General features: G+C 40.1%; 1 protein-coding gene and 1 long non-coding RNA gene across 2 annotated transcripts in view; one reads left to right on the top strand and one right to left on the bottom strand.

Moving 5' to 3' along the window:
* DYTN (dystrotelin) overlaps positions 1–11,652 on the bottom strand; it is a gene marked incomplete at its 5' end in the record, with an annotated part of 46,759 nt that extends 35,107 nt beyond the window's left edge. The window contains 5 exons of the mRNA XM_072812648.1: positions 4,208–4,308; positions 4,816–4,901; positions 6,827–7,028; positions 10,045–10,119; positions 11,541–11,652. Of these exons, the coding sequence (XP_072668749.1) occupies positions 4,208–4,308; positions 4,816–4,901; positions 6,827–7,028; positions 10,045–10,119; positions 11,541–11,652 (576 nt within the window). The remainder of the gene's footprint in view (positions 1–4,207; positions 4,309–4,815; positions 4,902–6,826; positions 7,029–10,044; positions 10,120–11,540) is intronic.
* A 29-nt stretch (positions 11,653–11,681) lies between these two features.
* On the top strand, positions 11,682–12,926 carry LOC140625316 (uncharacterized). The gene is made up of 2 exons (XR_012024672.1): positions 11,682–11,863; positions 12,679–12,926. It is a non-coding gene; the product is annotated as an uncharacterized lncRNA (long non-coding RNA).
* Positions 12,927–24,592: the final 11,666 nt, after the last annotated feature.

Raw genomic sequence — 24,592 nt, 5'->3', positions numbered from 1 at the left:
CTGATAATAACCTCGTCACCAGCTGAACATAAGTAACTACTCCCTACGTCATTTGTCCTTCGTCTGAAAAACTAATTCATTACCCATACTTTGGCCTGTGAGTGCTGATGAACTAACTGAATACTTAGTTAGAGGGTGTTCTTGAGCCCTTTGAAAGGGGGTTAACCTCATGTAAAATAAGGGAAGGGGATCAGGTGGGGTTGACTTGCTAACTCTGCAATTCTGATATTACTGGTAAGAAAACTCACTTCTGTAGTGGGTTTTAACCTCTATTTTGGCTTTAAGTATGTGCACAAAGATTTTGTGGATTAATTGCCCATTTGACTAATTTCTTGCAGGTGTGCTCTGGAAGATTGCGTGTGGCTAGATGGCATGCCAGCACAGGCAAGAAAGCCACTTGAGGTGATAATTTGGATTCTTTGGGGAGTGGTTTGAATCACACAGTGGGGCCTGGAATTTTCTATGGGAATCCATTTCTGAGTTCTTAATGGAAGTCAATGGGATGATAATTTGCTATGCAAATTTCCACCATCCTAAGAATTTTCTCAGGAGTGTACTAATGCATGGGTGGGAGACAGAGCATTTCTAGAGCTGCCATTTCAGCAGCCCATTGACCTCAGTTGAGCCTGGAACAAGGGCAGATTTGTAGGGCTTGTTGGATGGGGTGCTAGTCTGGGGCTACAGTAGTTAGTAAGCACAAGGAAAAGGAACATGCCCCCCAGACTACCCATTTTCATAATATTCACCTAAGCCCTCCAGTCTTATAAGTCTGACTGCATAAATGGGTGGACAGACTTTTCCACTCTCTCTGGCTCTCCACCTGTTTGAGTCTTAAGATGTGAGGAATGTTGGGGTAGTATCTCTGCTATGGCAGATATGCCAGAGAGTCAGCAGAAAGCTGGCAACGGGATTTATTTGCTGCCACCACCACCAGAACAGCTCTGAAGTAACTATACCTGATGTTTAACTTTCCAAATTTTTAAAAAATCATCACTCCATTTAAAAAATATGAACATATTGAATGTTATTTGGGGTTTATAGAATAAAAATTATTATGATCAATAAGAACATAAAATATTAAGATCAAATCAAAGACAGGTAATTTTGGACAGGTTTTTCTTTCTCTTTCTCTCTTTTAAAGATTTATTTATTTATTTATTTATTTATTTATTTATTTATTTATTTTGGAGAGAGAGAGAGAGCAAGTGCAGGGGGACGGGACAGAGGGAAAAGGAGAGAGTAAGAATCTCAAGCAGACTCTCTGCCGAGTGTGGAACCTGACTTGGGGTTCAATTTCATGACCCTGAGATCATGATCTGAGCTGAAATCAAGAGTCAGATGCTTAGACTGAGTTACCCAGGTGCCCCTGGATAGGTTTTTCTAAACTATACTCCGTGTCCTAGTGTTCTGATAATCTTCCTCTTTACCCACTCCTTCATGACTATCTTCAGCTCAGAATTCTTGATCCTGAAGAGTACCAGAATATGCCACGCCCAAATGTGCCTCTTTGGCATATGGATTATTTTAAGTTAACAGCTAATGAAAACCAGCAGATGCGGGAAAATCTCAAAAAGTAGGATACAAGTTTTCCTTTTGTCAAGAAAATGTACACTTATGAGGGAAATTTACATTTTCCAAAGGTATCTCTCTCTCCCTACAAGGAAGAGGAGGACTCTTAACAACTCTTATTAATGGAGAAGGTACCAACTTAAATCCTCACAACAAACTTTACTAAACAACCCTTGTTCATCATAGTTTTCCTGGTCACCTTCTCATTACTTTCCTTCCCCATTGGGAAGTCCAGAACCCCTTTTCCCTTTCTTTAGTTTAGATTGTATTTAAGCCTGAGTTTTAGTCAGCCCTTTGAGTTACTCATCATTGGGTGCTCCGATGTGTATGTGCCATCTACATGTTAATAAATTTCTGTTTGTTCTCCTCTTGTTAATCTGTCTTTCGTCAGTCCAATTGACAGGGTCCCAGCCAGAGAACCTTACAATGAGCAGAACAAAAGATTATTCTTTTCCTCCTTATAGCCTAGACCCAGGAGAAAAATGACAGAAAGTTATAGCTTCACAGCACAGAAAATCTAGTGTGGGGATTTTACTCTGAAGAATAGCAGAAGGCAGCCTGGGTGGCTCAGTGGTTTAATGCCACCTTTGGCCCAAAGCGTGACCCTGGAGACCCAGGATCAAGTCCCACATTGGTCTCCCTGCATGGAGCCTGCTTCTCCCTCTGCCTGTGTCTCTGCCTCTCTCTCTCTCTCTCTCTCTCTCTGTGTGTCTCTCACGAATTAAAAAAAAAAAAATCTTAAAAAAAAAAAGAACAGCAGAGACATCTTTGAAGCAGGGGTAAAGGTATACTGGGACAGCAACCCCTTCTACATAAGACAAACTGGAGTGTGCTTCACCCATATGTAGTTCTTGCTCAGATACATAGTTTAATGGCATTGTAACATTTAAGTAATGTATTTACTTTAAGGAGGCTAAATTCAAGCATAAAAACAATATTAAATTTGTACATTCTTAAAGCATAGGAAATGATGGAAATCTTAACTATTTGAGTCTTTTTTTTTTTTTTTTTTTTTTACTATTTGAGTCTTCAGCACTGCATTTAATTTATTCGTTCATTAAGGTTTGGTCGAAGGTCTTACTACACACTTTTTAAGCCCTTGGAGACATAAACATGAGTGCAATATAGTCTTTCCCCTTGAGAAGTAGTCTAGTGTTGGGGGATCCCTGGGTGGCGCAGCGGTTTGGCGCCTGCCTTTGGCCCAGGGCGCGATCCTGGAGACCCGGGATCGAATCCCACATCGGGCTCCTGGTGCATGGGGCCTGCTTCTCCCTCTGCCTGTGTCTCTGCCTCTCTCTCTCTCACTGTGTGCCTATCATAAATAAATAAAAAAAAATTAAAAAAAAAAAAGTAGTCTAGTGTTGAAGGCATATATCTGATAATAATGGTAACAAAATTCAACAAGTGCTCTAACAAAGCTATGCATAAGGATTTAAAGAGCTCTTGGTGACAAGGTGACTAATAATCTGAATGACTTGAAAGATGGACAGTATTTGCCAGGTTATTGGCAGTGGTGCTGCTGATAGATGAACTGTAGGTCAGCTGCGGAGAACTTGGCACATGTTGGTCAGAGTAAAGATTTTGATATATAGGAGTGAAATTGGCATAAAAAATGCAAGGAAAAATGAAACACTATGGAATAAGCAAAAGAAACCACTAGAGAAAAAAAAAAAAAAAAAAAAAGAAACCACTAGAGATCTTTTCAATGGTGATACCTGACCATATAGAGATATGCATCATTGCCATTGGCTAGGCTATTTTACAACTCTGCAAGATAATTAAAGTTAACTTGTAGAAAATGGATTGAAATGTAAATAATTCTCATCATAGACATGCAAATAAATTTCAGCCTGTTTGAGGACCCACTGCCAACTTTCCCCAAAAGTCAGTCTTTCATCCACCTTGCAAGTTCATTTTAATATTCCTTATCCAACAATTTGCCTATTCTTTGGTTATTTCTTTCTTTCCTTTTTTTTTAAAGATTTTATTTATTTATTCATGAGAGGCACAGAGAGAGAGAGAGAGGGAGAGAGAGAGGCAGAGAGAGAAGCAGGCTACATGCAGGGAGCCTGATGTGGGACTTGATCCCAGGTCTCCAGGATCACTCCCTGGGACAAAGGTAGGCGCTCAACTGCTGAGCCACCCAGGCATCCCTGGTTATTTCTTTCAACTCGTTGTAACACCTTACAGATACCCTCTTTCAATTAATAAATTAAATACACATTTGGACTCATGTTCATCTTATATTCCTATAAAAATTATGATTTTACCTCTTTTTGAAAAGATAAGGATTGGGTCAAATCATGAAAGCTTTTCATATGATGCTAAGGAGTTTAGATTTTGTTCTATAGACATGCATGGCCAATGATGAATTTTGGGCATGAGGCTGACATTTACATTTTGGAAAGGTCACTGACTATAGCATGGAGGCAAAGTTGGAGGGAAGAGAAGCTTGAGTTAGGAAGTGGTTGTAATAGCTCAGACCTATGCTCCCGTAACAGCAGTGGCTAGAGAGGGGAGGAATGACATGGAGAACTGTATTAAGGGAGAAGTGACACTCTAAAAATCAGATTCTTTAATAACAAAGGTGGCTAATATAATGGAACAAATTGAAAATTCTTAAGTATTAGAGATTTACCTGCTGTAGATCTGTTAGTAGGTTTCTCAAAGTGCTTCGAGTCATGCGTGCCCCAGAATCATAACCTCCCCTGTTATTTTCTGCATAGAGCTGAAAAAGAGCTAGACATACAAAGCGGAAAAGAAATCTTTAAACCGAATACATGTAATATGTCTTGGAAGAATATGTGCCTTGAATTCTAAACAGTTTATTTGTAGGTATGAAGGGAAAAGGAAGAGAAAGTTACATTTCTTGCTAGTATGTAGGCTTCCCAAATGAGGTGATTTGATAACTAATGAAAACCAATTCACATTTCAACCCCTTGATAATTCAGCACATCAGTGAGGAAGACCACGAGGTTGGTAAATGGCATTGTGAGGAGAGTCCCAGTCTTTAAAGGAATAATAACTACTTGTGTGTCTGAATAATTCCCACACAAATAAAGAGCAAGGGTGACCAAGTTATGAATAATTCGAAAGCAGAGATCCACATTTTGAAAACTTCCATCATGCTGAGTACATATCAAACAAGAGCCATGTGGCAGGGGAATAAGAATGAGTGAAGAAGATAGTGCATTGGAGATTTGGAGGTCACTGCACTTGATACACTCAAACTGCTCCGCGTGTTACCTCTGTATTTTGTAAGAGGGCTGTCCCCGGACAGAGCAATCAGGGCAGCAGCTGCAGGTGCAAGCTTGAGCAAACCCGTTCCTGTGCTACACGGCCACAAAACACAGAGACAAGAATAGGAAAGGCAGGGTGATTCTGGGTGAAGTGCTTTATAAAAACTATGTTAGTGAATACTGCTGACATCATTCTCCAAGGTCACGCTTTTCTTTATTATTATTGTTTTTCAAGTTCACGTTTTTCCGTGGCCTGTTTTCCTATAACTAGATTTAGACAGATGACAAGTTGAATTAAAATATTTCATCATTCAGTCATTCATGTGCCCAACAAATATTTGCTGGGGGCCTCCTCTGTGTTAAGCACTGCACGGCCCTAGGGAAAGAGAGACGCATCTTGTCTTCCTGGAGCAAGCAGTGTCACTTCCTGAGGATGCACACACCTGGAAACCAAAGAAAGATACAAGCACAAAAGGAAGGCAAAAAGAGCAAACATCTATATAAAAGATCCACCAGGTCACAGGCCCTTACTTAGAGCTTAATCATCCTTTGCTCACTGGCTGGGTAGATCCAAACCCGCAAAACAATGTGTCAAAGGCAAGAGGATTGTTAGAGGCAGGCATTGATATTAGAAATGATAGTCAAAAGCTTAATATTATAGGGTTTTTTTTTGCAAAAAAAAAAATGTTTTCTGTGGGGGCGAGGTGCTGGAGGACAGAAAGAGAGAGAATCTTATTACAGGCTACACGCCCCGTAATAACAACCTCATGACCTTGAGATCCTGACCTGAGCTGAAATCAAGCTTAACCGACTGAGCCCCTCAGGTGCCCCTTCAAAAGTATGATGCTTAAGGAGTCTGAAATAATGAAAAAAACCTTGAGAGCATATTTATATATTATTTGTGCAATAAAAAAATAATAAACTAGAAAAGGAAACACTGTAGAAATTTGCCAGATGGCTAAACTGTGCTTGCCTCTGAGAGTCAGGATTTGGGGTGACATTTCTTCTTCTTTACTCTTTCCTGCACTTTTCAAATGTCTTGTATCTACTACGGTTTTTTAAAAACTCCATTCTAAAAGATGAAGCCTACTGAGTCAAAGCCACATTAGGTAAACAGAATGAAAAGGGATAAAAGAATGGTAGACCCCAGAGCCAGGGAAACACGCAGACACGCACACATCATTTACTCCATGGCATGCATAACCAAACTTCTGACGTGGTCTAAATTGGCTTATGGGTGCAGTGCACTGAATGTTTGGATCCTCCTGAAACTCCTATGTCGAAATTCTCACCAACAAGGTGATTAAATTTGGGGGATGATTAGGTCATGAGATGGTGCCCTCGTGAACTGCGTTAGTGCTCTTATAGGAGGGAACTCCGAGAACTCCCTCACCCCTTCCACCACATGAAGACACAACGAGGAGAAGATCGTCCTCTGCAAGTCAAGAAGCTGGTGCTCAGCAAACACCGAAATGGGAGGCCCCTTGACCTTGGACTTCCCAGCCAGCAGAAGTGTGAGAAATAAATGTTTGTGGTTTGAGCCACCGTCTCTACAGTATTTTTGTTGTAGCAGCCCAAACAGATTAAGACAATAGGTTAGCCACTCACACATAGGTTCATCAACCTTACTGCACCTGAGGAACAAAACAAAAACTGATAATTGGTTACAAAGAAATGAGCAAAGAAATAAGCTACTGAGGACACAAGAGAAAAGTGTAGTTTTTCTGTATGCACACCCTAGCAAGGGGTGTGTGTGTGTGTCCAGGGTGGAAATGAGTTTGCACGAGACAAAAGTAATGAGGATTTGTTTTTCCCTTTTTGCTATCCACCGGTCATTTATATTAGTGAAGCTGATAAACATGTACTTCTTCATCCTCATCCTGAATGAATAATACATTTGTGGAAAACAGAGAAGCCTTCTTATGTATCAAACCTCAAGTAGACCTTAGATGGTGGCCAATGACCAATGGTGACTAAGCACTGTCCTTGAGGTCACAGCATGACCTTCACACCCTCACCTGTCATACATCGTTGTGAGAAGGCTCAGAGTGAGTTCTGAAGCTCTGGGATGCACCTGTCCTGGTTTTTCCACCCCGACTCTCTGAAACAGCTCCTGAAGAGCCGGTAAGAGCTGCTGCACAGGGAGGGGCCTCTCTCTCACTTCCCAGAAGTTGTGACGTAGGAGGACGTGCTGAATCAGAGAGCTGTCCATCAGGTCCACTGTGGGAAGCAAACAAGAAATTGTCTAGTTTTCCAATGGGAGCAAAGGCTTCAAAGAAAGACTTCAAATAAAGCAAATGTCATCTAGTGTTTAATTGAGACTTTTTTTAATGGCAGCTGTTTTCTTTAGAGGGAGTTGGATATGACCACTATTGGGATGTGTAGAATTCAGACCTTATCAATCTGATAGCAGACTTGATTTTGGAAAAGCACATCTGTTAGTAAAGCCTAGTTATAACATTATTCCCGGGGGAATCTCTAGGATGTTGCCTTATTGAATGAAATTGAAAGGGGAAAAAAGTGAGAATATTGAAAAATAGCCTTCCAGGAAAGTTAGGGCACTGTGCTGAGAAGTGGTGAAAACATTTTTTTATATTCTTTATTAAGCAATTTGAGTAAATTTACCTTTTGTGCTCAAATATAGTTTTCCCTGTCCACAGCCTTGCTTCAGAAGGAATATTGTGTTACGATGCAATTGCCTAAGTTAAAAAGCCCAGTGTTTTTTATATAAAGAGCAGTTGCTGAATTATCAGACTCTTCAGGTCCTGTCCTTGCCTCAACGATATTTCTTTTTGTTGATCTTTGTTCCATCGATATTATTATCTAGGGAAGGCACTTAATAAAGCCAAAGTTGCTTACAAAAAAATAATGGTTTATTTCTTGTTTGTTTGTTTTTACCACCTCCTAAAATTTTTACAAGGCAATGAATACAAGGAAGAATGAAATAGAGCTAACCCTATGGTTTCTTGCAGACAGAGGATAACAGACAAAATTAATAAACACCCACTTGTACCGTCTGAGAGATGAGGATGTCAGTGGCACCCAGCGCTGCTGGCATTGAAAATGCTTCAGTCTGTGGAATGATAAAACCCTGCGCTTTCCTCTACTTCGTAAATCAGCCTCACAGATAAGAAATCTAGCAAGTATAATAAAATTTTTTATTTGTTCTCTGATCCTGCTTTCAAGGGGTGAGTCTACAGACGTGAGGAGTAGGTTTTAGGATGTGACTTTAATAAAAACCTGGCTGCAGGTGGTGGGGCCTGCAACCTGTTTTATCGTTATTCAATCGCAGAACTCATCACCTTGGCCGGCGGGCTGTACACAGGGCGTTCTTGTCTTCTGCTGCGAGTGCTGTGTTACAGCACAACAGATAACGGTGGTGTGCGTGCATCTCAAGATTTATGTGGTGCTCGGAGATCCTGCTGTCTGGAGCTCACGCTGTGCTTTATCTAGGGTTTGGGGACTTTTTTGTTTTCAGATTATTGTTTGGATATCTTTTCTAGGTAGACCTTTGAACTACCGGTTTTGTGTATTGTTAATATTCCCCATGAGTATCAGTTTCTAATTCTAGGGGTAATATTCAAAAAGGTAGATCCTGAAAATTGACTGTTGGTCCACAGCCAGGCATTAACGATGGAGGCGTCCACGAACGTTTGCTGTTAACTTTCTTTAATGGGAGAAATTCCCCCCGGAAAAATGGCATAGTTGAGGATAAATTCTTGGTGAGTATGTTTTGCCTTATGTTGATCCCTGGAATACTAAATAATAGCTAGAAGTGAGTTTGTCTGCCTCGCAAACTACAACCCCCCCCACCCTTTCTTTAAAGCCGAGGATCCCTTCTTCATAGGACCCTTTTACAGACTGCAATAGGGAAAATAGAGAAAACAAGTCACATTGGTTGAAGAGATGGTCTTTTGGGTTTCCCTCACTTGCCTCTACTTCTTTTCCTGCCCTACTCCCCCTCCTAGGCACTTTGTGAAGCACAATTTGAAAACCACCCTCTATATAACCTATGAGGCAGAAGGCAAACTATGAACAAAATTCCAAACTTCAGGAGAAATGTCCTTGGAAAACACAACTTCTTTAAAGTTGGATCTGATAAATGTCATAAACCACTTCACGTGAAGTGCTTTTCTTAATGCAATACAGAACTTATTAGAAATCAATAACTTTAGATAGGTTGAAACCCTGTTGTTTTTGTTTTGTTTTGTTTTGTTTAGATTAAAGATTTTATTTATTCATGAGAGACACAGAGAAAAAGGCAGAGACACAGGCAGAGGGAGCCCGATGTAGGACTCAATCCCAGGACTCTAGGAACGTGCCCTGAGCCAAAGGCAGAGGCTCAACCACTGAGCCACCCAGGTGCCCCCAGTTGTTTTTCATACATAGGACTCATTTTATTTCATTTTGGAGAATTTTTTCACTAAATAAACACTTTTTACCAAATTTTATCTTCTTTTGCCCATCATACCAGTATAGGAAAAGAAAATCATAGCATTCAACCAGATACAAATTTAATGCAAAAAAAAAAAAAAGTAGTTCTCAAAGAATTATTGAGATAGTTTTGAGATTTGTGGCCTAAGGACTATTCATCTGAACGTACTTTTGCATATTTAGAGAGAGGGGCTCAATTTCAAAATGCAAATCTTATGTAGTAGAAGGGATTTTAGACTTTCATGGTTAAGTCTACAAGTGTAGATTCTAAACTAACTTATTTTATAATTTTATTTTGCATCGATGTTGGTATACTGAAAAGGAAACAGACAAAAAAATATCCAGAAACCAAGTAGGAAAAGTTAAAAAAAAAATGTAGGGGCAGCCTGGGTGGCTCAGCGGTTTAGCGCTGCCATCAGCCCAGGGTATGATCCTGGAGACCCCAGATGGAGTCCCATGTCGGGCTCCCTGTGTGGAGCCTGCTTCTTCCTCTTCCTGTGTCTCTGCCTCTCTCTCTCTCTCTGCGTCTCTCATGAATAAATAAAAATCTTTAAAAAAAATTAAATGCTCATTCACAAATTATTTTCTCTCTCTGGGCAGCAAAGCTACAGGTGGATGGCACATACAGGATGTACCAGCCCCCATTCCACCCCCATCTGCTCTGTTAATGAGGTAAACACATAGATCCAAACTTCTGGATCCAGCAGTCACTTGCCTGGGGGAGTTTCTGTTTTCTCTGCGAATTTTACATCACACATCAAGATCAGATTACTTCAAGTTTTTAAAGAGATTCTGTACTTACGTTGGCACAGAGTTTGCACTGAACGTAATTTGAAGGCTGTTCTGTAAATGGAATTCTCAATACTGTGAAGAACATCTGTAAAGAAAACATGAAACATTATGGATAAAGGACCATCTCATTAGATAAATCCCATATCAGAGAAGGAAATCCTAGAGATCATGTAGCCCTGTGTCATTCTGTACGTGAGGAAATCAAAGTGTAGAGCTCTCTTTCCTACCTGGGAACCAAAAATAATGGATTACAGTGTCCTAAGCTGCAAATGACCCTACAGGACATCCTTTGAGTCTACTAAGCTTTTAAACAGTCTTGGGGCACCTGGGTCACTCAGTTAAGTCTCTGCTTTCGGCTCAGGTCATGATCTCAGGGTACTGTGATCGGCCCTATTCTGGGGCTCCCTCTCCAGTGAGGAGTTTGCTTCTCCCTTTCCCTCTGCCCGACACTACCAGCCCTCCGCCTCCCCTGCAATGTGCATGCTCTCTCTCTCTCTTTCTCTCTCTCTCTCTCAAATAAATAAATAAAATAAAATATTTTTAAAAAGGAAATAGCCTTATGAAGTAAGTAGGATAAAAACCTCTGTGTAGAATATAAACTCAATTTTGTTAATATATTCTAGTCAGATGTACACACTTGTATACATGAAAATGACGCAAAAGCTCTCCATCCATTCATTCCTTCAGCAAATATTTATTGAACTCTTACTAAATGGCCCCAGCATGATTCCAGGCCCTTGAAATATAGCAGTAAACAAAATAGATACAAATTTCTGCCATGTGGAGCTTAATTTCTAGGGGCATTTGTCAAATTGTTAATAGAGGGTATCTCTGGTTGTTTGAATTCTGTTGTTGATATCACCTCAATTTGTTTATAATGAGCATATGTTACTTCTCTAATCAGAAAAGAATTATTTATATACCTTCTTTTGAGAGTTACCACCACCACCATCACTACAACAAGGTCTAACATTTCTGAGCCCTTACCAGGCTCTCAGCCCATTTCACAGTGCGGTGGAGAAGAGAAAGCTCTGCAGCCATGATTAGTTCTTTTTTCTTTTGGGGGAAATTAGTTTCCTTTTTGATCTTCACTTTCTTCATCAGATAAATAGGTACGTGTGCTGGAGACGTGTTTGTGACTAGAAACACAGGGAGCCCTTCAGCTACTACCAAGTAGATAGACCACAAAGCAAAACAAAACAAGAGGCTGCTCAGTGGATTTCATCGATTCAAGTGTATGTGGCAGGATAATTTATGGTGACATTGATTTCTTTTTTATTTTTGCAGAAGTGGGAAAATTTGAAGGATGAAAAGGCAGTTTTTCCATGTCCATTCCTGTGTGTGTTCCAAGGTCTAAACTCTTTTTACTCCTTTGGAAGATTTAACAGCTTCTTTGTGTTTAAGGGGCCACCCTGATGTCAGCCCATGCAGGTGTTCATATGATAGGCCCATCAGAGAACTAAAGCCACTCATGGAATTGGGAGATACTAGTAAAATTTCACAGACCAAGATCAAAGGTGAGTTGTTCTTCCAAAGCAGAACAGGTGTGCTGGTCCACCAGAAGAAAGCTGAAGGGGTGCTGGGTGGCCAGGGGAACAGGTTTCCGTGGAGAGGCATTTTGTTATGTCACATACCAGTGGGATCCCCCACTTTCTGAACCCTCAATCTCATCCTCTCTCCTAGCTCCAACTCCTTGATCCATACACACATTCTGGACTCTCCCTTGCCTTAAAACCAATCTTGATTTCAGTGTTGCTCTAGCTACGGCTCCCTTTTACTTGAAGGGGGACAGAGGCTGATGACTGGACAGGAAGTTCTGAATACTTCAGGTCAGATGTTCAACATAAGAACCTTAAGTTTTTTTATCTGTCTTTAAGGGATGGCTCCTCCCCAAACTTAACTGAGTTTATATTTCATACCAAACTACAATGACTTGGTTTTGGCTTAGAAAACAATATTTCTTGCCCTGGAGTGTAGTGAGGGAAAGTCCTAGCTGTTACACATATGGATATTGAGTGCCAGGCACTATGCTAAACTACTGAGGGGTATATGGTGCTAAACCAGCTCAGATCCACCTTTGGAAAGTTAGAGCACACCTTAAGCTTCTCCTGGAACATACACTAATTCAGTGATGGATATATGACCATGAATGGAAGACACTTACTTCAGGTGAATGTGCCTAAAATGTCATCAAACAAATGCTTTTAAGAACCCTCCCTCCATGTCCTTCCCCCCCCCTTTTTTGAACAGGTGCAACCATATCAAAGAAGGTACATTTTGCCCTAAATCTTTTGTTATTTAATATTTCCCAATGTTTTGAAAATGCTTTTCAGTTTTTAGCTGAGTCCAGTGTTAAGAGTATGAAGAAGACAGAAACACCTCTGCCTTATATCAGGAAAACAAATTGAGAGTAGTCATTATGGTGTGGAAATAGTTTACAAAAATATAATGCCCAACATTTTCTTTCCTTCTGGAAATTGGCCAGTTTTTGTGCCCTGGTTCCTCTCAGACGCACCAAATGAATGCAGAGAATCAGCAAACTAGGAGCTCTGCAGGTTCCCAGATGCTGCCGTTGGTGGAAGAAAGATTCTGTAGCTGCTCCACCATCTGGCCCATTGCACTCCTGTCAAATTATGTTTTGCAGTGTCATCTGATGAAGTTATGCAGCATAACATGGCAAGCTGTGATAGAGTACAACGTGGAAAATGAATGAGTATCCCAGGTGATTCACTACCAGCTATGCTTCCTAAAGGCCTTTTTCTCCCCCTCTCCTGCTGGTGGGAGAAAACTCAAGAAAGGAAGAAACTGCGTGATGTATGAGGCCCAAAGCTATGAAGAAAATAGTTTTAGATACTTAAAGAAATAATAATACAAGCTACATATGGTCTTGTTCATGGAGCCAATTTGACTACAAAACATGTTTTGGTTTAAAGGATTCTTATTTTTGCTTAGCCACATCAATATATGTCACTTTCTATAGATTCTAAGAATGTAATAAACTGTGTTTCGACTGTCCATCATCTCTAGTGGGATGATCCAGAAATAGATATTTTTGGCTAGTTGTCCTCAAAGTGTGGCTCCAGGTGAGTGGCATCAGTATCACCTGGTAACTTGTTATAAATGCATGTTCTCAGATATTATGCTGAGTGAAGTAAGTCAATCAGAGAAAGGCAATTATCATATGATTTCAACCATATGTGGAATGTAAGAAACAGTGTAGAGGAGTATAGGGGAAGGGAGGGAAAGCTGAATGGGAAGTCGTCAGAGAGGGAGAAAACCGAGGAGACATTCTTAACTACAGGAAAAAACCGAGGGTTGCTAGAGGGGAGGTGGGTAGGGGATGGGGTACTTCAGTGTTGGGCATTAAGGAGGGCATGTGATGTGATGAGTCCTGGGTATTATACACAACTGATGAATTATTGAACTCTACATTTCAAACTAATGATGTACTACTGTATGTTGGCCAGTTGAATTAAAAAAAAAAAAAAAAAAAGAAATGCATCTTCTCAGACGCCAGCCCAGACCTACTGAGTCACAAACTCTGGAGGTGGAACTTGGCATTTTGTTAAAATGCCAACTCTCCAGGTGACTCTGAGGCTCACAAAACTTGGGAAACGTTGCTTTAGGGAAAGTTGGGCTTTGAATGGATTATCTACTGCTTTGTATGACACTTAGTACAATAAGGGCTTAAATTTCGGAAACCCAAAGATGATCTGAATCATTCGTAATGCTGCTTTTAGGTAAATAACTTGAGATAGTACATAATTTTATATAAAACAAGTGAAGTTAACAATCTAGATTTCAGGTAGCAGAATAAGGCTGAAACTAGATTCAGTAATAAAAATGTCAGAAGCCAGTGTGGTTCAGTCGGTTAAGAATCTGCCTTTGGCTCAGGTCGTGATCCAGGGTCCTGGGATCGAGGCCTGCATCGGGTTCCCTGATCAGCGGGGAGCCTGCTTCTCCCTCTTCCTCCCCATGCTCGTGTTTCTCTTTCAAATGAATAAATAAAATCTTAAAAAAAAAAAAAAAAAGTCAAGCCAATCCTGGGCTTATCTTGGCATTCAGTGGTATTGATAGAAAGGGTAATTAGTGTCTTCATACTCATTTATCAAATCACCCAACTTTGGCTTCACATAGCGCTGTGAACTTGTCCCTGACATTAAAATATCTACAGTGATTTTTAAAAAGATTTGATTTATTTATTAGTGAGAGAGAGAGAGAGAGAGAGAGGCAGAGAGGCAGAGAGGCAGAGACCAGGCAGAGGGAGAAGCAGACTCCATGCAGGGAGCCCGATGTGGGACTCGATCCCCGGAATCCAGGATGACGCCCTGGGCCAAAGGCAGGCGCTAAACCGCTGAGCCACCCAGGGATCCCCTACAGTGATGTTTTAATAATAAAATATGAAAATACATAAAAATAGGATAAGCCATTTTTTGTATATTTGATTAGTAATTTAAAGTGTAATTATATTGAGAACAAGTCTTTTGTTAAATTACTTTTGGTGCTTGGGGACAATAGACCAAATACTCTTCCATACACTAGGAATTTTTGCTTAGAAAAAAAAGAAAATCTCTTTAATCACCCACTAGTTTCTTTTTCTGCCAGATACCAAATGTCTACTCTTCTGCAGCTCAGAAGTCTGAAAATACAACATCTGTGCCTCATTTTCTTGTTTACAAACTGTGCTCACAAACTTGAAAATAATACTCACCTTGTTTATCTGGGTCCATTTCAGGAATTTCTTAGAATGGCAGATGGTAAAAGGGTCTCTGTAACTGGAAATAAATCAATATTTTAAGCAGAAGGTTTTTGCAGTAGAAGGGTAAGGATGGAAGAACAATAAGACAACTAGGCAAAGTCATTTCACCTGTGGAACAAAGAATAAAAGGTGTTCACGGAGTAATTTTTTGGGAGGATACAAAAAAGGAATGTTAGGGTAGAGGCTTCATATACTGGCCACCCTAATGGAGATTTGGAGCTGTATCTCAGCAACTGAGAACAGCTCCTGAAACTAATACAGTGAATACTTGGAACTGTTGAGCATTATAATTTTAATCTCACCTCAAGAAAATGTAAATTTACTTGAATTTTTAAGGACAAAGTTTGAAGCTCTCAATGCTTAAATTTCTAATACTACTATGTTAAATAATCTTCATATTAAATTTCTGACAGACACTATCCATTTGAACACCTTATCATACATATGTGTGTGTGTGTATGTGTGTGTATACACAGAATTCAATTAATGTTTTATTTTAAGAAGAATAGTCAAGGTCACCTGGGTGGCTCAGTCAGTAAGTGTCTGACTTCCACTCAGGTCATGATCCTAGGATCCTGGGATTGGATTGAGCCCTAAATTGGGTTCCCAGCTCAGTGGGATCCTGTTTCTCTCTCTCCCTCTGCCCGTCCCTCTGCTTGTGCTCTCTCTCTTTCTCAAATAAATAAATAAATAAATAAATAAATAATCTCTCTCTCTTCTTTTAAAAAAAATATTCAATTAGCCACCTGTTGTTTCATGTTGCAACTATTGTTAAACTACACACACACACACACACACACACACATTTTTTAACTGACCAAAAAGAATGGGTAAATGGGTTTCTTAGAACCTTATATGGTTCTAAGAAAATAATTTTTTAAAATATAAGTGGTTGAGAACTATTTTTAAAAGTTGCATGATAAGTAAATTTAAATAGTACTTTCCTCCTCTTCTAATGTATTAATTAATCAATGGCACAAAGAGTTTTACAAACAAAAACTGACTGCACTAGTTACATAAAAATATGATGGCAGTAGTGATAATCCCAGACTTGCCCCAAACTAGGAAGTTTCCAAATATATTCAGGTAAGATTTATTTTGAAAATTTATAGCAATCAGATCAGAACTCTTTTTGGTGTAGAACTGCTCCCCCGAGCTCTTCCTAAAGCCCCTAGTTAGGTGCAGAAGGGTCTAGCCTCCCGTTCCATCAGCAATGCAGCTAGAGATGAAAGTGATCTGCTTCCTCGCCAGCTCCTTACCTTTCTTACTTTATTGGGAACCAGTTTAGCCAAACAGTCTGTATCGGTTACTCAGCAGTTTTGGAAGAAGGAAGAGCTGAGTAGTAACAGATTTCCAGATGTGGCATTTCCATGGAGAGTTGATGTCTTATTTTGACTGCCCAGCAATTTCATGCAAAGCAGTGACATTGAAGCTACAACCCTTTTTAAGGCCTTACAAAAGTGCATTCATTAGTAATAAAGATCTTGAATAATTTAAAGCTACTCCTACATCTCTGTTACAGCAGGCTATTTCTGTATTACTTTCATGTGTAGGAGAGGCAGGTAAAGCATCTTCTGGGTGTGGAGAGCAGGGGTTGACATAGAGATTAGAATATGGTAAGAAGGGCTCCATATCCCAGGTAAGGCCACCTTACTAGCCAACTTAGATAAGAGCAACCCAGAAATGGGATCTAATTCATCTGATTAATTCTGTTATAAACACAGAGGTACCGCTACACATTTTTAAAAGGCACCAAATACAAGGCAAGTGTTCAAAATGATCATAATTTGGGACAAGTGCACATTTCCTCCAGTGTTAAGCATCATCTGAAAATGTCTTTATTTTTTAAGAAATCCAATTAAAAATAAACCTGTTGGAATCCTAATAAGGTTTATAAATTAAGAAATGATGTTTCATGAGCCAAACATATCAGAACTTTACCACTAATATTTTCAGACTGCTGGGGAAGTAAGGAGTAGATTTCAATGTCTTTCAAAAGGGTTAGAACCCAAGGCGTGGGTATATGAGAATATTACTTCTCTGTGCCCTGGAGAGCCAGAATGTCTGGGAGTCTATGGTCCGAATTAAAGCACTTAAAACAATTATGATAAGTGGTCACTAATCCACTCTGGAATGTCTCATAATAAAAATCAGTTTTCAAAAGTATGATATCCAAAGATAGCCAATACTTTATGTAAAGCATTAGTATCACACTACTGGTTTCTTAAAAACAAACTTAGGACATTTTAAGGAATGAAAAATAGATTAATAATGGGGTTAGAATGGAGCAAGAAGAGGGGAGAAAACAGTCCATCATTTGCCTTTTCCTATATAAATTATATGGATTTTCTGGGAACAGATGTGGAAAGAAAGTAAGTTTATCTCACATGAAGTCTTTTGGGTGCTGGAGACTGAAAGTTGAAATCATATTTACAATTTGATGTTCCATTATACCTTGGCAATAGAAGGAGTTGGGATGTTTTATGAATGCTGCCTTGTGGAGACCTGAGCAACCCCCTGGTGTTGATTAATTATGTGCCTCAAGAATCTTAACATCAAAAAAAAAAAAAGAAGAAGAAGAAGAAGAAAGTCTGAAGTTCTAGTCAAAAGGACATAATTAGATAGACCGATATTTAAGTACATACAAATGAACAAGGGTTGGTTGGGAAGAAATTTAAGCAAATGGGCAATTGATAGTCTGAGCTCTCAGTCTGGCTGTTTAGACAGGCTGGGATAAAAGCTCCCAGGACGATTTTGGTTTCACTCACTTCTGTTAATGGAAAGTTTTTAGTTACTTTTGTACCTCCTGGTTCAAGCTCAAGTAGACTTAGCCACATTAAGACTTTTCTTTTTCATAGAATATTTTGGGTTGTAAATCAAAACCAGCTACTGCAACTTTACCACATTACAGGTAACCAACTGGCATTTTTTTACTGATATGGCAGTAAGTTTCATAAATCATCATTTGTAATTGACACTCTTTACCTTCTGAAACAGAGCAGCCCTGCCCTGAGGAAGCAGGTAGGAAGAGGGTTCAAACTTTCTACACAGCGTGTCCTGAGTTGGACATAACAGGCTCCACACCAACCAGAAACTGGGTGACCATTGCTTATTGTGTACAAGTGCTATTTTTTAAGGCAGCCAGTGTTCTGTTCACCCTCTATCTGATAGCTCTTTACATATACTTTTGAAGACTCCAACTCCCAAGAGAGAAAGAAGAGTCTTGACACATCGCACTCTAAAATGTGTAGGTAGCCCCTTATATAATTTACAGAATAATTTTATATACATATTTACATACGTATGAACATTCTCAAGGAAAAATTAAGTTACTAAAATTGACTCAAGATAAAATAGAAAATAGGGAACATTTGTGCACTATTGGCAGGAATGTAAATTGGTACAGCCATTATGGAAAACAATGTGGAGGGCAGCCTGGGTGGCTCAGTGGTTTAGCGCCTGCCTTCGGCCCAGGGCGTGATCCTGGAGACCCGGGATCGAGTCCCACGTCGGGCTCCCTGCATGGAGCCAGTTTCTCCCTCTGCCTGTGTCTCTGCCTCTCTCTCTCTGTGTATGTGTGTGTGTCTCATGAATAAATAAATAAAATCTTAAAAAAAAAAGGAAAACAATGTAGAGATCCCTCAAAAAAATTAAAAATAGATCTACCACATGATCCAGCAATTGTATTTCTGGGTATATAGCTGAAGAAAACAAAATCAATATCTCAAAGAGATCTCTGCACTCATATGTCCATTGCAGCATTATTCACAGTAGCCAAGATATGGAAATAACTTAAGTATTCATCAATGAATAAATGGGTAAAGAATATGTGGTATGTATATACAATGGAGTGTTATCAGTGTTAAAAAAAGAAGGAAATCCTGCCATTTGCAATGATATGGATGAATCTGGAGGACATTTTGCTAAGTGAAATAAGCCAGACACAGAGACAAATATCACACAATCTCTCTTATAGGTGGATTTTTTTTTTTTTTAAAGAAGAAAAAAGGTTGACCTCATAGTAACAAAGAGTAGAATAGTGTTTACCAGAGATGGGGGTGGAAGGTAGGATGGGAGACACTGATCAAAGGTACAAACTCATCCTTTAGGCTTCATTAAGGTCTTCTATGACCACCCTATCTGAAGTAGCTTCTATACATCACTCTACTTTATCCACAGCTATAAGCACAAACTGTGGTCATCTTGGTTTTTTATATTATTTTTCTTCTCTACTAGAAAGCAAGCTCCTCAAAGGCAAGAATAAGACCTCTTTTCTCTTGTTTGTCTTTCTGTAACACTGTGATTTATAATGAGTAACAGATGTTTGGTTTTTGTCTTTCTGGCACAGCTCTTAAAACCTTTGGAATTTTCTGGGACACCTGGGTGGCTCAGTTGGTTAAATGATTCTTGATTTTGGCTAAGGTCATGATCTCAGGGTCATGAGATTGAGGCCCTCATTGGGCTCTGTACTCAGTGTGGAGTCTGCTTGAGATTTTTTTCTCTCCTTCTACCTCGACTCCTCCCCCTGCTTGCACTCTCTCTCTTTTTTTTTTATAATAAATTTATTTTTTATTGGTGTTCAATTTGCCAACATACAGAATAACACCCAGTGCTCATCCCGTCAAGTACCCCCCTTAGTGTCCGTCACCCATTCACCCCCCCCCCCCCGCCCTTCCACCACCCCTAGTTCACTTCCCAGAGTTAGGAGTCTTTATGTTCTGGCTCCCTTTCTGATATTTCCCACAAAGAGTTAAAAATAGACCTGCCCTACGACCCAGCAATTGCACTGTTGGGGATTTACCCCAAAGATACAGATGCAATGAAACGCCGGGACACCTGTACCCCGATGTTTCTTGCACTCTCTCTCAAATAAATAAACAGATAACCCTTGGAATTACCTAAGGGTTGGGAGAGCTAACATCTTTTGTTATGCAAACGAGGCAACTTTTGGCCCCATCTAAGGAAGGGAGCTAGTTACCCGGTTAACCAACCCCATGATTAGAAGATTGGAACTTTTAAAGTCTGTTCCTGATTTCCAGGGACGGGAGAGGAGTTACAGGTCAAATCAATCACCAGTGGCCAGTGATTTAATCATTCATTCCAATGTGATGACACTTCTGTAGAAACCCAAAATGGTGGGCTTCAGAGAGCTTCTGGGTTGGCGAACATGTGCAGATTTGGGGTGAGTGGTACACTGTAGAGGGTATGGAAGATTTGTGCCCTTTCCCCATACCCTGCCTTATGCACCTCTTCCACCTAATAGATAAAATGTTTCTCGAATTCTGTGAGCCCCTTTAGCAAATTAATTGAAACCAAGGAGAGGGTTGTTGTGACCTTTGATCTGTAAACTGGTGGGTCAAAAATCAATCTGGGCTTTTGATTGATATCTGAAGTGTGGTGGTGGTGGGGAGAGCAGTCTTGTAGGACCCAGCTCCTAACCTATGAAATCTGATCTTATATCTGGGTAGATAGTGTCAGAATTGAGTTGAATTGGAGGACACCCAGATGGTGTTGGAGCCTTGCTTGGTGGTGAGGAAACCCCTACATCTCAGGATTAGGGAGTAGAATTATGCTTTTTATTCTCAGTGCTTGCTTCCCACACAGCATGACCTGTCATAAGCACTCAAAAATGTGTTGAAAAAATGAATCAGGGAGACTAATTGGCATTAAGCAGGAAGAGAACGCCCTGCCCATCTCAACCAGTCTATATTGTATATGACTTTATTACAGAGATGAAAATTAGAGTCTGAGGCCAACAGATTTCCAAATCATCTAAATACTTTTCCTCATTCTGACTCTAAGCCTTCTCATGATAATTTTGTCTTTATCTAGCTTGCACAGGAAGTGAATTCACTGTTAGGGCTGTGGACATCTGGTATCCTCAGAAGTGCTATTTTAAATCTAAGATTTATAAATTGTCATTGTTGTTCCATCATTAGTCTTGTTGTCTTGGTTGTGTGAAGATCACTAATGGTGCCTGCAAACTATATTCCTAATCCTGTAAAGATGGATAGGCTCTGGTGGTGGATCCCACCAAGGAAGTGTCACCCCAGCAGTAACCTTCCCACTTTCTTGGAGACTCACTGGTTTTCCTTTTCTTTTATGCTTCAGAAACTAATAATAAATATTATCAGAATTTAGAAGAGAGGGATCAAAAACATTGATCAGAATTGTGTGTCAGGCATTGTTGTAAGTGCTTAGGAAACATCGGAAGGGATGAAGATCCCTTCATTCTAGTTTGGGAGATGGACAGTATAGCATGTGAATGAACAATATAATTTTAGACTCTATAAGTGCTATGGAATAAACAAAGTATAGGCTTGAGATTGCTAAGAAGGGCTGATTACAGTGTTAAATAGCATAGTGCATGCAGGCTTCATTAAGAAAGAGTAATTTGAGCAAAGGCTTGAAAGAAGTGAAGGTGTTGGTTAAATACTACGTAGGGAAAGAATGTTCCAAGTAGAAGATCCCAGGTGGAAGGGGGCCTGGCAGATGTAAGATACAGGCAAGAGGTCAGGGTGGCCAGAGCAGAATGGGATGAGAATGGGGGAGAGCTGTAGAAGAGAGACACAAAGGTAGGGGTAGCAACAGATTACATAGGGTCTTTTGAGCCACTATAAGGACTTTGGTTTTTACTCTGAAGTCAATGGACAGCCTCAATGGGCTTTTAACACAGAGGAGGTACAATATGATTCATATTTTAAAAGAAAGCATCATTTTGGCTACCATCCTGAGAATAGTTTGTAGGAGGTCAAAGATAGAAAGGGGGCCAATCAGGATGCTCTACATTAATCCAGAAGACAGATAGTAGTGGCTTAGACCAGGGTAGAAATGGTGGAGAATGGCTTCTGGCAAATTTAGAAGAATATTTTGAAGATAGAGCCAACAGAATTTTCTAAGAGACTGAGTGTAGAATGTGAGAGAAAGTCAAGGATTACTCCAGGGGATTTGGTTTGAGCAAGTGGAAGGATAAAGCTTCCCTTTAATGAGATTCTGTGGGAAGAGTATGTTTGGGGTGGGAGACGTTGGAGTTAAAAGACAGGTTTGGAACTTGTTAATTTCTTTGCCTGTTAGCCAGTTGACTGGAAATATATTGACCCAGCATAGATCAGTCTGAGGTTTGGAATAGATGACTGCCTGGTGATACAAGTTTGGGAGTTACTTATGTATCGATGACATATAAAGTCATGGGACAGGTTGGGATCATGAACAGATGAGTGTAAATCAAGCAGATAGCCAAGGACAGATCCTTGGGGTCTCTCTAACATTATGACTGGATAAAAAGAACCAGCAAAGGATACTGAGAAAAAAATGGCGGCGGTGGGGGGGCACTTTATGGACATTAAATAAGAAGAAAACCATGAGAGTGTCATGACCTGGAAGGCAAGTGAAGTGTATCAGAGAGAAGTAAATAATCAACCATGTCCAGCACTGATGATAGGTCAAGTCAGCATGGAGACTGAGAGCTCATAAGGGTATTTTTCAAACACTGAGTTAGTTCTTAGGAAATAAGGATGAAAACTTGCTTGGTGGCATTACTTGAGTGTGACCATTGCATGTTGTTCTTGAGCAAGACAAACTCCAGTTTATGGCCACTGTCTCAGAGACAAGTAGTATACCTACGAGAAAGGAAGACACTGTGTGTATTCTGTAAAACCCATGCTTATATGCCCTTTGTGTAAAAATCATACTTCTTTGTATCAATAGTGAGAAAGTAGTGATTAGATGTCTCTATGGGCTCATAATTTCTACCCAGGAGAAATTAATGTGAAGGACAGAGCAGCTGCTCACTCTTAGGAGGGTTACTAGTTTTGCTTCCAGCAGCTCAGCTATAAGCTTAGGTAACCTTTCTGTGTCCTCTGCAGAATGAGTGAGCATTAAGCTCTGGGCCAAGGAAATTTTAAAGATGCTTATGCTAAGGCCAGCAAAGGAGCAAAGAACAGTTATATAGGACATTATCCCCCACTTGTACTTGGTAGGGAGTAGAAGGAAGAAAAAGGCTCTTGAACCAAGTAGGTTATATGTTGGAGTTCCATGATTTTCATCTCTCTGAGATAGAAAGAAATAGTGACTTGGTCAAGAGAGGGAAGGCCACCCACTGTGTCAGACCTAAGGAGTCTTCAGTGAGATAAAGTTTGGGGACACTCTAGGCAAGGCAACTCGTGTGTGTAAAAGCAAGGCAGGTTGCAAACCTAAGGCTCATAGGATTGTGATGGACCAGTTTGGATAGCATTGAGGTGGCATAAAACAATTTACTGGTAAGCATGGAGAGAAATCCTGTGGTCAGGAAGTGAAATTCAGACTGAACTATCTGGGGTGTAGGTGTGAGTAGAGGGCACTGGGCATGTGGGCTGATTTAGGGCATGACTGCCCACAGAGTAGGCAGTGCTTGTCGAAGTTTGGTCCCCAGATCAGAAGCATCAGCATAACCTGAGAACTTGCTAAAAATTCAAATTCCCAGGCTCTACCTAAAACCTACTCGATCAGAAACTCTGGAGGTGGGGCCCAGCGATCTGTATTAACAGATGATTCTGATTCATGCTAATGTTGAAAAACACTGGTCTAGGACTGAACTAGGCATATACAAACTGGAATTGGGGAGAATATTACAGAAATAGGAGTCCATAAAGGTTTTGAGCCTGGCTGAAGAGTCAATTGTTTAAAATATCTAAATATATTTCCTATTTATTCCTCTGAAACAAGTAAGAACAAGTTGATAGTTCTCTATCAAGTTATATACCTGTTGACTGTAAGTGTATATAGTCATACACACACACACACACACACACACACACACACACACACACAGAAATTCTGAAGTTGGTCCAGAGTTGGTTCAGAGGCTCTTTTAGTTCATCAAGGTCTCAGTTCCCAGGTGCCAGGCTTTTCTTCTTTCCACACTGCCACCCTCTTGGTGGCACTGTACTGGTGATATGTCTCCTCATGGCCACAGAATAGCTGCCTAAGCTGCAAGCATCATATCCTGGTAGAAGAGCATTTTCCACAGGAAGGAAGTAGGTGGAAGCCAGAGTGCTTTCTTTTCCTATGCTATTCATTCATCTTCAACCCTGTCTGCTCCCTACACACCTCCAGAAGACTTCTTATGTGTTATTGTACAAAACCACATCACATGCCTACCCCCAGACCCAGTCATTGGCACATGGAACTAGACTAGATCTAGCAAGATCCATGCCCTAGTTTTGGGCCTATTGTACATCCTAATAAAATCAGAGTTCTCTTAGTCAAGGTAATGGGGATAGGGCTGTAGGGAGAGCAAGTAACAGTGCTTTCTATAGTTGTAAGGAAATATATACTTAACCTATATTTCTGTGACCAGTTATTGCTTTATTCACCCATTGCTTCTGAGTAATATTGTAAATTTTCTACTGAATATTTCTCCCTCATGCCTTTGTCATGACAGTTTTAATAACAGAGAGAAATTATTTTTATTTATTTATTTATTTTTATTTTTTTTTAAATTTTATTTATGATAGTCACAGAGAGAGAGAGAGAGGCAGAGACACAGGCAGACGGAGAAGCAGGCTCCATGCACTGGGAGCCCGATGTGGGATTCGATCCCGGGTCTCCAGGATCGCGCCCTGAGCCAAAGGCAGGCACCAAACTGCTGCGCCACCCAGGGATCCCAGAAATTATTTTTAATAATCTCATATTAAAGTTACTTCTGATGGGAAGACCAGATTTGAGGTTTCCCAAGTTGATCTATGATACACATCAGGGTACCATGATAGCTAGTGCATTAGCTGAAACAAAACTCTCCGAGAGATGTTTTTGAAATGGT

The sequence above is a fragment of the Canis lupus genome, chromosome 36 (genome assembly GCF_048164855.1).
Source record: "Canis lupus baileyi chromosome 36, mCanLup2.hap1, whole genome shotgun sequence".
Taxonomy (NCBI): Eukaryota; Metazoa; Chordata; class Mammalia; order Carnivora; family Canidae; genus Canis; species Canis lupus.
Note: the sequence above shows the minus strand (reverse complement) of the source record. Positions and strands in the feature narration are given on the sequence as shown.